The sequence below is a fragment of the Ranitomeya variabilis genome, chromosome 3 (genome assembly GCF_051348905.1).
Source record: "Ranitomeya variabilis isolate aRanVar5 chromosome 3, aRanVar5.hap1, whole genome shotgun sequence".
NCBI lineage: Eukaryota > Metazoa > Chordata > Amphibia > Anura > Dendrobatidae > Ranitomeya > Ranitomeya variabilis.
The window spans coordinates 74749243-74763182 of record NC_135234.1 but is presented as its reverse complement, the minus strand read 5'-3'; the positions used below and the strand labels follow the sequence as shown (position 1 = coordinate 74763182).

At 43.7% G+C, this 13940-nt stretch overlaps 1 protein-coding gene across 4 annotated transcripts in view; it reads right to left on the bottom strand.

The window, feature by feature from the left end:
- Positions 1-11301, bottom strand: part of ZRSR2 (zinc finger CCCH-type, RNA binding motif and serine/arginine rich 2) — a 28695-nt gene extending 17394 nt beyond the window's left edge. For 3 of the 4 annotated variants that reach the window (XM_077294187.1, XM_077294185.1, XM_077294188.1), the window contains exons 1-8: positions 11108-11266; positions 8937-9016; positions 8303-8369; positions 6001-6106; positions 5760-5843; positions 1461-1499; positions 650-765; positions 307-520 (exon numbers count right to left, since the gene is read on the bottom strand). In XM_077294187.1, coding sequence (XP_077150302.1) covers positions 307-520; positions 650-765; positions 1461-1499; positions 5760-5843; positions 6001-6106; positions 8303-8369; positions 8937-9016; positions 11108-11151 — 750 coding nt within the window. In that variant the 5' untranslated portion in view covers positions 11152-11266. Of the gene's footprint in view, positions 1-306; positions 521-649; positions 766-1460; positions 1500-5759; positions 5844-6000; positions 6107-8302; positions 8370-8936; positions 9017-11107 lie in introns of all 4 variants that reach the window. The other variant, XM_077294184.1, reaches the window with a different exon arrangement.
- Between the last annotated feature and the right edge of the window lie 2639 nt (positions 11302-13940).

Here is a 13940-nt window from a genome sequence, read left to right as displayed (position 1 = left end):
GAGCAGACGCGATGTACTTGGCTAATGCTGGGTTACAGAATATATTAATCTAAAAGACGTACCTATATTTGCCATCTGTCTTATTGGGGGCCATGCACACTGCCATACTGAGACACTCTGATATACAGAATCCGCACCAAAAATAAACTTGACGCAAACTCCACGAGATGCTGTATGTTGCTATGTGATCAGGTGGATCACCTACGTAAGAAGGCCTCTTGGAGATTGTTTCTCTGCTCCCAACATGAGTGTGTGTGTGAATACACCCTAAACCTTCTCAGAAGACAATGATTACATATGTTTTACCTTGAATTGGATGACTTTGCCCACATTCTTAAACTCGGGTACGACATCAGCATAAAACTCTAAAAACTGCTGGTAGATTTCCTCTTCTCCATATTCTAGACTGGCGTCTGTGTCGTAATCGTCACGTCTGCACTGCTCCATCCCAAACGTGACGAACATCCCACGAACAAGCAGAGTCTGGCTGGAAGAAGGGAAGCAGTGCTTGCGGGAACACCTGAGACAGAGGAGAAGGATTGGATATGACTTGTGTGGCACAATACTTATCTACAGTTATCACTAACGGGAGGTGCCAACAGATAACTATCATCCTCAACAGCAACAAACCCCAACATGACTCCCTTACCGTTCGCCAAACCTACACGCTCCAGTTTTTAGATAGAACGAGCAGTTAGCACGATCCTTTTCTGTGCCATAGCCTTCGGGCGCCTCCGGATTGTGCCAAACACTACCATTTTCTAGCTGTAATAAAGCAGAAGACCACCAGTGTCAAAACCAGACATATTTATTACAATAGGTCTGCAACGTCTACACACATTGAATGCTTGAGGTTTTGGGAATGGCAGAAGTGGAAGCCTGTCTGTCAAACAAATGTGCTGGCCAGTGGTCTCTGCTCCCACCCGCCTCCACCTCATCAGGAACAGATACAGGCCACAGACGATGATGCTTATTAGTGAGCGCCATCTGATCAGAAGCTAGGAATATATTGGTTGGCTAGCTATACTGAAGCTGAAACCGACTGAGGCCAAAAGGTCGGACCCTTCTGTCCAGTAATCAATGCTGGTGATGGGGGGGGACAATGTATTGAGTCTCAACAATGAGAAGAAGACAGACGTCAACTGATGTGTGCAGTAGAGATGGTGCCCCCCCCCCAGATCCGGACATGTCAGGCTCCTTTTTTGATTAGCCGGCATGGTGTGACTTCATTGTTGTGGCATGAGACGTGATGCCGCACCAGGTCGACAGGGCTCTTGTCCGGGGATCAGAGTTTGCTGACGTGGCCGCAGCCTCAGGTCCTCCAACTAGATCCACATTGTCTTTAGTAAGCAGAACATTCAGTCTCTGTGTTTTTTTTGTTTTTTTTTAAGTTTACATAAGTGCAACCAGTGTTATATCACCAAGTCCAAACCTCACATGTAATACTTGTCAGGTCTTACCTGACTCTCCGCTTCATCCAGCAATTTCTGCACGGCTTCCTAGAAATGGTGCAAACACAGCACTAGTAAAAACCTCCATGAAGCACAGCATCTGAATTTAGGGTTAAGAACCTCGAACATTAAAATTGACATGATTATAAGTCTGAAACAAACTACAGTCTATTGTGTGTAACCATACGTGACCACACGGTCAGTATTTCATCAGTAGTTTTCACATCAGTATTTGTAAGCAAAAAACAGGAGTGACGTGTTTCTATTATACTTATATACCTCTGATTGTTCCTCTCCTGCCTTTGTCATAAATACTGATGTGAAATACTGAAGGGGTGTTAAGCCATATGTAATAAATCAGACATGTGCACGCTTCTTTGCCCAGCATACATTCATAGTAATGAAGACAAAACTGCTGCTATTGTGGTCAGTGAAACAACTCTGCTCTCTCCATTCATTTCTATGGGAGTTTACGGCAGCTGAGCACACTTCTATCGAATGTATTGGATATCACATCAAAGATTTACACGTGCAGTGAGGTTATAGAGAAATCTATTTCTAAAGATGAATTAATAAATACTAATATAAAGGGTGATTCACTCTCTACTTTACTCTGAAAAATTGCTGTAACTTCTAAAAGAGATGATCTATCGGACTGAAATTTGGACTGTACATACTTTAGTTCATGAGAAGTAAGAGTGCAAGAAACCTCAACAACGAGAAACATTCTCAGACCGAATAGTTTTGCCGACTTGTCGCCCCACTGGCCGTGTCCACTATGAGATCGGTTTGCTGCACGCCTTTCTGTGCGTTGGTAGTTTACGGTTGGTGCCTGCATTTCACTCCTGCTTAATTCCTTATTCATTTCTTCACCATTTCCAGATACGGTTTGGAGGAGCGTGTTTTCATTCCGAAAACTTATTGTAAAACTGAGACTTTAAAGAGGTGTCAAAGTGAGTTTCTAAAGAAGTTTGAAGGTTGAATTCCACTGTCCAAATCGTGTATTCTGTCATTGGAGAATAAGCTGGAACGTACAGGAACATTACTGGATAGGCATAATGGAGGACATGAGAAAACGTCTGAGGAAACAATTTAAGACGTGAAACAGGGATTTCTGGCATCTCCACATAAGTCATTGCACAGGCTTTACCAGGAGACAAGCATGTCATTCCACGGGTCAACAAGCTGTGAAGAAACGTCGGGTTCGACCATACAGAGTCACTGACCGGAATGAAAAACCCTGATCAAGGGAAAATAATTCGTTATTGCCAATTTTTTTTCCTTTGGGACCATATGAAGGGTCGGGTGTACAGTAACAAGCCACAAACTCTACAGGTGCTCTGGGAGAACATAGTGAGAAATTCAGGCTTTGACCCCAGACGTCCTGCGGAATACATTCAATATGTAGAGGCGCGTGGTGGCTGGCGTACTTGGGTTTCGAAGAGTGGACATTTTCAACACCTGCATTAAAACATCAGTTTCTCATGATCCAAGGTATGGAGTCCAAATTTCAGTATGATAGATCTTTTAGAAGTTGAGCAATTTTTCGGGGTAAAGTAGCAAGTGAACGCTCTGTATTATAAAAATCTGATATTGTTTATTCCAGCTATGGCTGCATTTGCTGAAATAACCCTTCATAGGTTTATTTATATCACAGATATCTGACAGATGCTGTTCCCCCTCTTGCACATGAGGATCTCCTGATCCCTGTATCACAGCTGCCGTAAATGAAGATATGTGAATATACCAGAAAGAACGCCATCAGTTTTCAGTAAGATCGAGAGTTACACATGTATGGTCTGTCTGGTCCATTTACAGCGATTATAAGGCAGGGGTTGGGGGAGTAAATGTAAATCCAAGAGGTGGGGTCTGCACATATCAGAAATTACCGGCATATCCCGAATATACCTTAGGTGGGAACACCCCATACCGATCAGAGCATGAAGTGGGATTCTAATGAACGGAGACTGGATGCCAAGTCTACGTGGCAGGTGGTGGCTCAGCGAGCAAAAACTGTGCACGATAATGTAATGATTAAAACCTGCTGCATTGGTAACATTGTTCTCTAGAAGGAACAGTTAAATATTAATGCAAGTATAAAATGCTAGTGGTAACCAAAAAGATACATCTCGATGTAGGGAGCCTGGAAGGGCTTAGCTGGCAGCTTTCAATGTGGAAACAGAAGTTAAGGAGATAAGTGGTCACAAAACCAACAGCCTCATCACCCTGACTGAATGGCAGGTTAGGTTCAATAAGGTACTCCCATTAATCGGGGTCCATCCTCTGGGGTCATTGCTGATCGTGAGAATGAAGCTGATTTAGTACTGCCACAGTGGGCACCCGGCCGAGCAGGAGCCGCAGGAGGCCCCATTCACTGTAATAGGGTTGTGATGCAGCTAGTTCACCGGGCTACCACTGTGTACAGAGACGCACCGCTAAATCAACACTGCGTGGTCCACCATTCTCAGGATCAGGTTAGACAATATTAATACGCTTAACCAATAGATAAACCTTAAATATTGTACTCTGCGCTATTGGGCAAATTCAGTATAGTGAAAAGCAAAATAAAATCAGAAGTGCTCATAAGTTTACTTACACAGTGAGAATATTTATTTTTCAGATGTTTACAACTTTTTTTTTTTATTATTATTATTATTGATTGACAGCTGACACTGCAGCATATCAGTGCAGAGTTAGCTGTCAATCAATGTGCCGTTGCGCGTGCCGGCTGTCGCTTTCAGTGCTGTGAGCGATGGCTGTAGCTGCTCCGGACACCTCTGTGCCTGAAAGCCATCAGCTGCTGGGAGGTGTACACTTTATTTTGCCCCGGGAGCCGCACTTTCAGTAAGACGACTGGGCAGCATTGTAATGCAGAGCAAACTCCATATCTGCAGATTAATGGCAAAACAAAACACATTTTCCATTCTTAACCAGACTATTTCCTGCACGCCCACACTCCCCAATTTCTTACAAGGCACATACAAGTACCTTAGGTGGAGAGAGTGGAGGGATTTCTACATTTAATTTTTTTATATATTTTATTAACCTTGTAACTGCAGCTGGCAAATTAACTCGTTAGAGGGCAAATTGAGCCTGTTGACTATACAGCCGACCTGATCTGGGTCTGTTAGGACCCAGCAGCTCCTGCTCTCTCCTGGCAATTACATGGTTGCTGGGTCCAGAGGTGAAAGCACTGTCAGCGCTTACTAATCTGTGTACACAGCATGCCTTCAGCTTTGAGTATATAATGATCAGGAAGGCAAGGTCGTAATAAACCATCTCTGCCTTTTCTGAGGGGAGTCTGGCTGTATCTGACATCCAGCTCCTCAACCCCACAGCGGTAAGAAAGTGAAGGCGTGAAGGAGCCATCACAGTCCTCCTGACCTCCACAGCGCTGTGCAGCGTTGGAAAAAAGTTAAAACATGAAGGTCATGCTAAACACTTAAAGAATTTACAGGATCTGGAAAATTTACCAAATCAGAAAATAAAGGGTCTCATTTATGACGATCACAAAAAGCTGCAATTAATGTAAATAGGGGCAATACATGATTGTAAGACCAAAGGGTATGAAAAACTATGGATTACTAAATGGTTATGCTACTCAGTGATGTAAATAACGTTTAATGCTAATATTCTGTCCCATTATTAATATTTTCTGTAAAACAATGATCCACATCTTATGTAGTGCGCTTGGGATATGTAAACTTCTGAGCACAGCTGACTGTATAGCAGATCTCCTATATACGGATACAACCTGCATTGTCCCATACAGAACCTGTCACCTCTCCTGACATGGCCGTTAGAATATACACAGATCTACACCCCATCAAGTAACAATTCTGGCTTCTGTACAGGAACACCCTGCCAATCAGTAGCAAAAAATGGTCAATACAGTCGTAAATTCACAAAAGGAACGGCATAATGCACAAAATGATCATTTTATAGAGAATGTAATTATGTACTAAACCAGACATGTCAGGAGAGCTTGAAATCATTGCACCTCCAAGAAACACAGAACATTGACCAGGTTTTTCTCATCAAGTTGGCCCATTGCGACAACCCGCTGTCAGAAGATTGCCCATCTACTTGAACCCCCCTGGCAATCACCCATTATTGTCCGAGGGTGGGTGTTACCTCCACATGGATTACTGCATGGTGCCTACTGAAAAGAAAGTGACTACATAATGCAGTCCCATGGTGGGGGATCCCTGGCTGATGATGGCTATATATTTCTAAGTAGGATATAACTAAAATGACTACAGCAGATTCAGGATATGAGCGGTCCTATCCTCCCAGAGCCGGAATCACCTCTCTTTCTCTCTTCTTCACTTGCTCGGGCTCTTCCGCCTTCTCCCTTATTTCCTGTTGTCTCCATTCCTCTATCAGCTTTCTCTGTGTGAAACATAGGAAATACAAAAGTCACTCACACAGTACATGAAGGTTGAAACATACCAAGATCTTTAGTAAATATGGACATCGCATTTTATTCAGCGAGAAACATGACAATATCACCATAAAGGGAATGTAACTCATCATTTTTCATCAATACCTCCTCCTCTTCACGTCTTCGAGCCGCTTCCTGTTTTTCAAGTTTCAGCTGAAATTCTTCCTGAGCTTTCTGTTCTCGAGCAAGCCATTCTTCATGTAGTCTCTGTCTGTAGATACCATGAAAAAAAGTATTACTCAATTCAACAAATGGAACACCAAAGACACCCAGCATAAGACTCACAAATGCCCTTTAGTGGACTTTACAGAGTGAAACCTTCAAGATCACTTCTTGTCACAGGTCCAGAGCCTAGAAGGTGCCAGATTCATATCAAATTCAACTATTCCCCTGTATAAAAATTGGAGGCACACAAGGGTAGAGTAAAAATAAGATAATATGTTACACAGTGGTGCTTGTGAACCATATAGAATTTTCCATGTTTCTGCATAAATTTGACCTACGACGACATCAGATTTTCACACAAGTCCTAAATGTAGATAGATAATTAAGTCAAACAAAATTTGTCAAAAATATTAGACTGACAATTTTTTTTATGAGGAAAATCATATAATATACTATGTCTTAGTGGCAAAGTATGTGAACCTTTAGAATTAGCAGATAATTTGAAGGCAAAATTACCACCTGTTTTATTTAAAGGGGACCTTCCACCCCCAAAATCGAAGGCGAGCTAAGCCCACCAGCATCAGGGGCTTATCTACAGCATTCTGTAGATTATACTTACCCAGGGGCGGTCCCGGTCCGGTCCAATGGGTGTCGGGGGCTGGTCCGGGGCCTCCCATCTTCTTATGACGACGTCCTCTTCTGGTCTTCACGCTGCGGCTCCGGCGCAGGCATACTTTGTCTGTCCTGTTGAGGGCAGAGCAAAGTACTGCAGTGTGCAGACGCCGGGCCTCTATGACCTTTCCCGGCACCTGCGCACTGCAGTACTTTGCTCTGCACTCAACAGGGAAGAAAAAGTACGCCTGCGCCGGAGCCGCAGTGTGAAGACAAGAAGAGGACGTCATCGTAAGAAGATGGGAGGCCCCGGACCAGACCGGACCGCGATGCTCATCGGACCGGACCGCAGCGGGACCGCCCCTGGGTGAGTATAATCTAACCTCTTTTCTCATCTTTCAGGATACATCGGGGGCTTATCTACAGCATTACAGAATGCTGTAGATAAGCCCCCTGATGCTGGTGGGCTTAGCTCACCTTCGATTTTGGGGATGACAGGTTCCCTTTAAAGAACATGGATCTATCAAAGTTGATCTTCACAAAATGTTTGTTGATGTGTATCATGGCATGTACAAAAGAGATTTCTGAAGATCTTCGAAAGAGTGTTGTAGAGGCCCACGAGACTGGGAAAAGATTACAAATCCATCCATAAAGAGTTTTGAAGCCATCAATCCACAGTCTCAAATTTAAATATGTGGTGTCATATCTTATTATATTCTTATCTATATAAATCATGTGTTATTATTTGTGTGGGCACCTCTTGTGCTTGTAGTGCTATGCACCGCTACTAAATAAAGGTATTTTAACCGTAATATCTTTTATTGTCCCATTTTCTTCGACTCTTTTGTTCTGGTTTCTCTCTTTGGGTTTGCACTAATCTCCGATTGGTCTGCCATTCTTTCCTACACAGCAGATGATTGTCACTTAGGCTACGCTCACATTTGCGTTGCGTCGGGCGCAGCCACGGCGACGCATGCGTCATGCGCCCCTATATTTAACATGGGAGGCGCATGGACATGCGTTGTGTTGCGTTTTGTGACGCATGCGTTTTTTTGGCGCAAGAGTCAGGGCGCAGAGGAAACAGCATGTTGCATTTTTTTTGTGCTAAAAAAAATGAACGCATGCGTCACAAAACGCTGCGTTTTGCTGCGTTTGGCATGCGTTTTGCGTTGCGTCGCCGACGCAGCACACAACAACGCAAATGTGAACGTAGCCTTAATATATAATAATTTGCCACATGCTTTTTTATCACTAGTGGTAAACATCCATTGCTGAGTTCAGTATGTATTTTAAAATCAATCCACAATCAGACAGATTTTGTACAAATGAAGGAAATTCATGACCATTATCACCCTCCCCAGGAGTAGTCATGTAACAGAGATCACTAATTCCAGCCATATTTGTTCTGAAAGCAGGGATAGGCAATAACTTAGGATATTGAGAATAACCCTTTTAGGGTTACTCAGGCAATAAAGAAAAAAAAAAAAAACTAAAAATGTTCAATTTGTTATTTAATGGTCACTTATGGTTAAGCTATACATTTTATATGCTTTATCTGGAGAGGTTTCGTGCAACATAGAAATACACAAACACATCTGTACCGATACCTGAAGACTATTTGGTTTGATACCTTTCAATCTCATGCTGTAAATCATCTTCTTCTTCATCCTCAGCACTGACACGTTCCTGATTTCCTTCTGCCAAATCATCAGATAAATAGATTAATTTCTCTTGTATTCAAATGATAGAAATGTGCAGATCTGTCGTTTTTGCCATTCTTTACACTCCTATGTTCCTTTCAGACATTATATTTGAACACAATGATGAGAGGATATTTCTTGTCTCCATTTGACAATATATAGATAGATCTGAAGCCCCCTGTGCACAGTAACACTGCCTGCTCCTCGGACCGAACAGGATGTCACCTACAGCACGTGTGCTGACGATTACTTTGCACTGCTCCCTTTCAACTACACGAGTGCACAAGATTCGATTTAGAATTTGTGGATGACATAAGAGAGGTCGCCGTCATGGAAGGAAGAGGGCGACGTGAGCAGGCACAGAGCAAGGCACCCATCAGAACACTTGGGGCTCATTATTATACAGTGTGGGGCCATTTTAAAATGTTTTTTTTAAAGAGAAAAAGGCATCAAAGTGGCTCTATCGAGAGGCTCCAGAGAAGTGAATAAAAAAATGTGATAAGGTGGTGGGGACGGATTACACAGGGAAACCGGATGAGGGGTATATGGACTTCATCCACTCACCTGTGTCTCGAAGTTTTGCTATCTCTTGTCGCTTCTTTTTCCGTCGTTCCTTCTTTAACAAAGATCTGGCTTTCTTGTGACTGTAACAGTTGCAATGACAGGGTAGTTAAGAGGTTAAGTTTAAAGGCTGAGTTCATAGGTTGCAATTTTTTGCTACAATTTACTATTAAAAAAAAAAAAAAAAAATACAGCAGTTTTCTCATGATATTTCAATGTATCAATTGACAGCAAAACCAAAGGTATGAGCAGGACTATAAGCTGGACTATGTGCAAAGTGTAAGAGCACGTTCACATTGTGGCCACTGCAGATAGAACCCAAGGGGGAAAAAAAAAAGTGTATACCCTGTAGTAAGTAAGCAAACTGTAACTGAACATGTAAATAACATAGGAAAATGGAGCCCACCTCACAACCCTATCGGGAGTCATGGAGTTGGTGTCAATTTTTGTGGAGTCGGTATAAAAATGGACCGACTCCTAAAATATTCAATAAATTGGGTGGCCTTAATGCAAAAGTTCTGCAAGATTATGAACTCAAAAAAGAACAGGTTCTTGCTATTTGAACTGGCAATAATGAAGGTGGAGAGCAGATAAAAGAAAACTTTAGATTCAGTAAGTTTGAGAAGGAATAAGATAGTCGTGTAACAGAGGAACAAACAGATGTTACTACTAGTGATGAGCGAGCACTAAAATGCTTGGATGCCCGTTTCTCAAATCAAGTAATTCCTAATACTCACATGCTCAAGCATTTTTCTGGCAGTTCCTACAAGTAGGTATGGGGGGTGGGGGGGCAGCGAAAATGTTGAAATGGATGGAAAAAGTGCTGTATGGAAGGAGAACACAACAACAATATCCTCTCGCTGCAGCAAGTCATTCTCCCCTGCTCTTCAGCATGAGCGGTTGTCTCAAGACACCGCTCATACTGATGAGCAAATGTCGCACAGATGGATTACGTGGGACACTTGGATTCTTTCAACTTCAGACAGGTGAGGGATATTGTGTTTTTTTTGTTTTGTTTTTTTTTTTAATCAGGGGACAATGGCTTCAGAGGATTAGGTGGTAAGGTGAATATGGGTTTTTTTAATTTTATTCTTCATTTTACACTCAGTGTAGATAGTGGGGGCTGTATACAACTCTCAACATTGTCCTCTGTTCTCGATCGCAGGGAGAGCAGGTGACAATGATGTGAGCTGTCTTCAGCATCTAGCGCCTGAGAACAGTGTGAACTGTGTGGGCATTTCTCAGGTGACACTGATGAGGCACACGGATGCCACACATATGAAACACACGGACATCTCCGGTACAGGTTTTTCCAGTACCAGAAATATCAGAACGTGTGAAGGAGACCTGAGACATAAAGGAGGGCCTCATACGCATTCTGTTCAAATGGTCATATGGTGGTACTCCTAGACTCCTACGGGCTATGAACTGAGTGCTAAGTCTGCCAAAAATTACAACCAGGGTCATCCATACACCCTTGAAGGCACCAACTGTAGTGTCTCATTCAAATATTCTGAACAAAAGTGTAGTTGTGACACTTCTACACTCAAAGGCTTTGCAGCAAGTGCAAAGCCAGGAAAAAAATATAAGCAGGGTAATCCATAGACCCTTGAAGGCAACAACTGGAGGGCCTCATTCAAATATTGAAGATGAAAAACACTATGTGCTGCGGTCATCTGGTGATGTGGAAAAGTTGAAACTAATCCATGCTTTGTTCACTTTTATCAGAGTAAGAGTGTCAGCTCTTTCTGTTGACAAGTCCACAGACGTGTCAGCCCATCCCGGGCTTTCACAAATACATCACTGCTGATGGGCTGCCACGTCCGGCCCGCTGGAGGGGAGTAACCACTGGTTCTGTGTAATATGGGGTCCTGCATGGATTGAGGTGGGATTGTCCAGTAGGGCATTCCAGGAGGAATAGCAGAGGAACAGCAATAAGGAAGAACAATGAGATTAGATGGTGACTGACAGCAGCTCTCAGGCCATAGAGACGACTGGAGGCTACAGAGGACGTGCAGCAGCGCCACTAGAGCAAGTCACGTGCCCCTATTACCAGCTATTCCCCGGCAGAAGCGCCACAATGTCTATGGAGAAGGAGCTACGAGCTGAGAATAATCGGGAACTGTAACCACGTGTACAAGCGACACACCCGCAGCACTTATAGAAATCCTTACTTTATTCGCTCTGCAGCGGAACCTTCTTCCACGGAGGCCGCCATCTTTGTTTCGGTTTCCAGCCTACAGCTCTAGAACGGAAGCCGAAATAGGATGATCCATTCCTGGTTGCTCCTGCGCACGCGCAGAGGCCGGTAGGAGAGCCCTCGTCATGAGTGAGGAACTGACGCGGGTCAAAAGTCAGATCGCCGATAGAGTCGATGAGTGACGGGTTATCGGCGTTACGTCCTGGCTTCTTCTGCAGTGACAGGCTGGTGTGTCACGTGATTTGGATGGACGGAACTAGTGAAGTGCGCAGGCTCCATCCTAGTTTACTTCTATAGATGGAGCAAAGATTATTATGAATCACAAAGCGCCATGTTGGCAATTTGTCACAGAGCATTGTCCCTTAACCCCTTCATGACCAGAGGTGTTTTCGTGTTTCTTCTTCCTAGAGCCATTATTTTTACAAAAATTTCCGGTCACTATGGCCATGTGGGGGCTTGTTTTTTTGCTCAGCAAGTTGTACTTTTGAATGACTCCATTGGTTTTAATATAACGTGTACTGGAAAACAGGAAAAAAATTGCAAGTGCAGTGAAAGTGCAAAAAAAGTGCAATCCTACAGTTACATAGTTACATAGTAACATAGTTATTAAGGTTGAAGGAAGACTTTAAGTCCATCTAGTTCAATCCATAGCCTAACCTAACATGCCCTAACATGTTGATCCAGAGGAAGGCAAAAAAAAACCCCATGTGGTAAGAGTAAGCTCCATCATGGGGAAAAAAATTCCTTCCCGACTCCACATACGGCAATCAGACTAGTTCCCTGGATCAACGCCTTATCAAGGAATCTAGTGTATATACCCTGTAATATTATACTTTTCCAGAAAGGCATCCAGTCCCCTCTTAAATTGAAGCAATGAATCACTCATTACAGCATCATACGGCAGAGAGTTCCATAGTCTCACTGCTCTTACAGTAAAGAATCCGCGTCTGTTATTATGCTTAAACCTTCTTTCCTCCAGACGTAGAGGATGCCCCCTTGTCCCTGTCTCAGGTCTATGATTAAAAAGATCAGCAGAAAGGTCTTTGTACCGTCCCCTCATATATTTATAGATTAAAGGGCCACTGTCACCCCCTCCAGCCGTTATAAACTAAAAGAGCCACCTTGTGCAGCAGTAATGCTGCAGTCTAACAAGGTGGCTCTTTTAGTTTTTGATTAAGTTATTACCTCAATAAAGCGTTTTAAAAATTGGCCACAAAGACCAGATATTGTATCGGGAGGCGGTCCGAATCGTCCTCTATCAATCTTCCAACTGCCGTCACTCTTCTCTTCAGGGGCGATGGTCGCCGCCCCCTTCGCGTTGTTGCTTCTTAAATCCGGCGCCTGCGCTGTGCGTGCCTGCCTGGGGCAGGCGCAAATAACAATGCCGGAAGGCGGGGGAGCAGGGGGAGCGTCAGAGATGGGAGAGCGTCCGAGATGGGGGAGCGCCTGAACAGCGCAGTGCGCATGCCCAGGAATGCCAGCCCCGCACTGTGCATAATGAATAACACAGTGCGGGGCGGGGATTCAGTAACAGGGCGGCCGCACTGCCCGCACAGGCGCAGTCAGGCACCCTGCGTCTGAGCTGTGACTGACAATGAAGACTGCGCCTGCCCCAGGCAGGCACGTACAGCGCAGGTGCCGGATTTAAGAAGCAACAACGCGAAGGGGGCGGCGACCATCGCCCCTGAAGAGAAGAGTGACGGCAGTTGGGAGATTGATAGAGGACGCTTCGGACCGCCTCCCGGTACAATATCTGGTCTTTGTGGCAAATTTTTAAAACGCTTTATTGAGGTAATAACTTAATCAAAAACTAAAAGAGCCACCTTGTTAGACTGCAGCATTACTGCTGCACAAGGTGGCTCTTTTAGTTTATAACGGCTGGAGGGGGTGACAGTGGCCCTTTAACATAAGATCACCCCTTAGTCTTCGTTTTTCCAAACTAAACAGCCCCAAGTGTAATAACCTGTCTTGGTATTGCAGACCCCCCAGTCCTCTAATAACCTTGGTCGCTCTTCTCTACACCCGCTCCAGTTCAGCTATGTCTTTCTTATACACCGGAGACCAGAACTGTGCACAGTATTCTAAGTGTGGTCGCACTAGTGACTTGTATAGAGGTAAAATTATGTTCTCCTCATGAGCATCTATGCCTCTTTTAATGCATCCCATTATTTTATTTGCCTTTGTAGCAGCTGCCTGACACTGGCCACTGAATATGAGTTTGTCATCCACCCATACACCCAGGTCTTTTTCATTGACGGTTTTGCCCAGAGTTTTAGAATTAAGCACATAGTTATACATCTTATTACTTCTACCCAAGTGCATGACCTTACATTTATCCCCATTAAAGCTCATTTGCCATTTATCAGCCCAAGCTTCTAGTTTACATAAATCATCCTGTAATATAAAATTGTCCTCCCCTGTATTGATTACCCTGCAGAGTTTAGTGTCATCTGCAAATATTGAAATTCTACTCTGAATGCCCCCTACAAGGTCATTAATAAATATGTTAAAAAGAAGAGGGCCCAATACTGACCCCTGTGGTACCCCACTACTAACCGTGACCCAGTCCGAGAGTGCTCCATTAATAACCACCCTTTGTTTCCTATCCTTGAGCCAACTCTCAACCCACTTGCACATATTTTCCCCTATCCCCATTATTCTCATTTTATGTATCAACCTTTTGTGTGGCACCGTATCAAAAGCTTTTGAAAAGTCCATATACACTACATCTACTGGGTTCCCTTGGTCCAGACCGGAACTTACCTCTTCATAGAAGCTGATCAAATTAGTCTGACATGAGCGGTCCC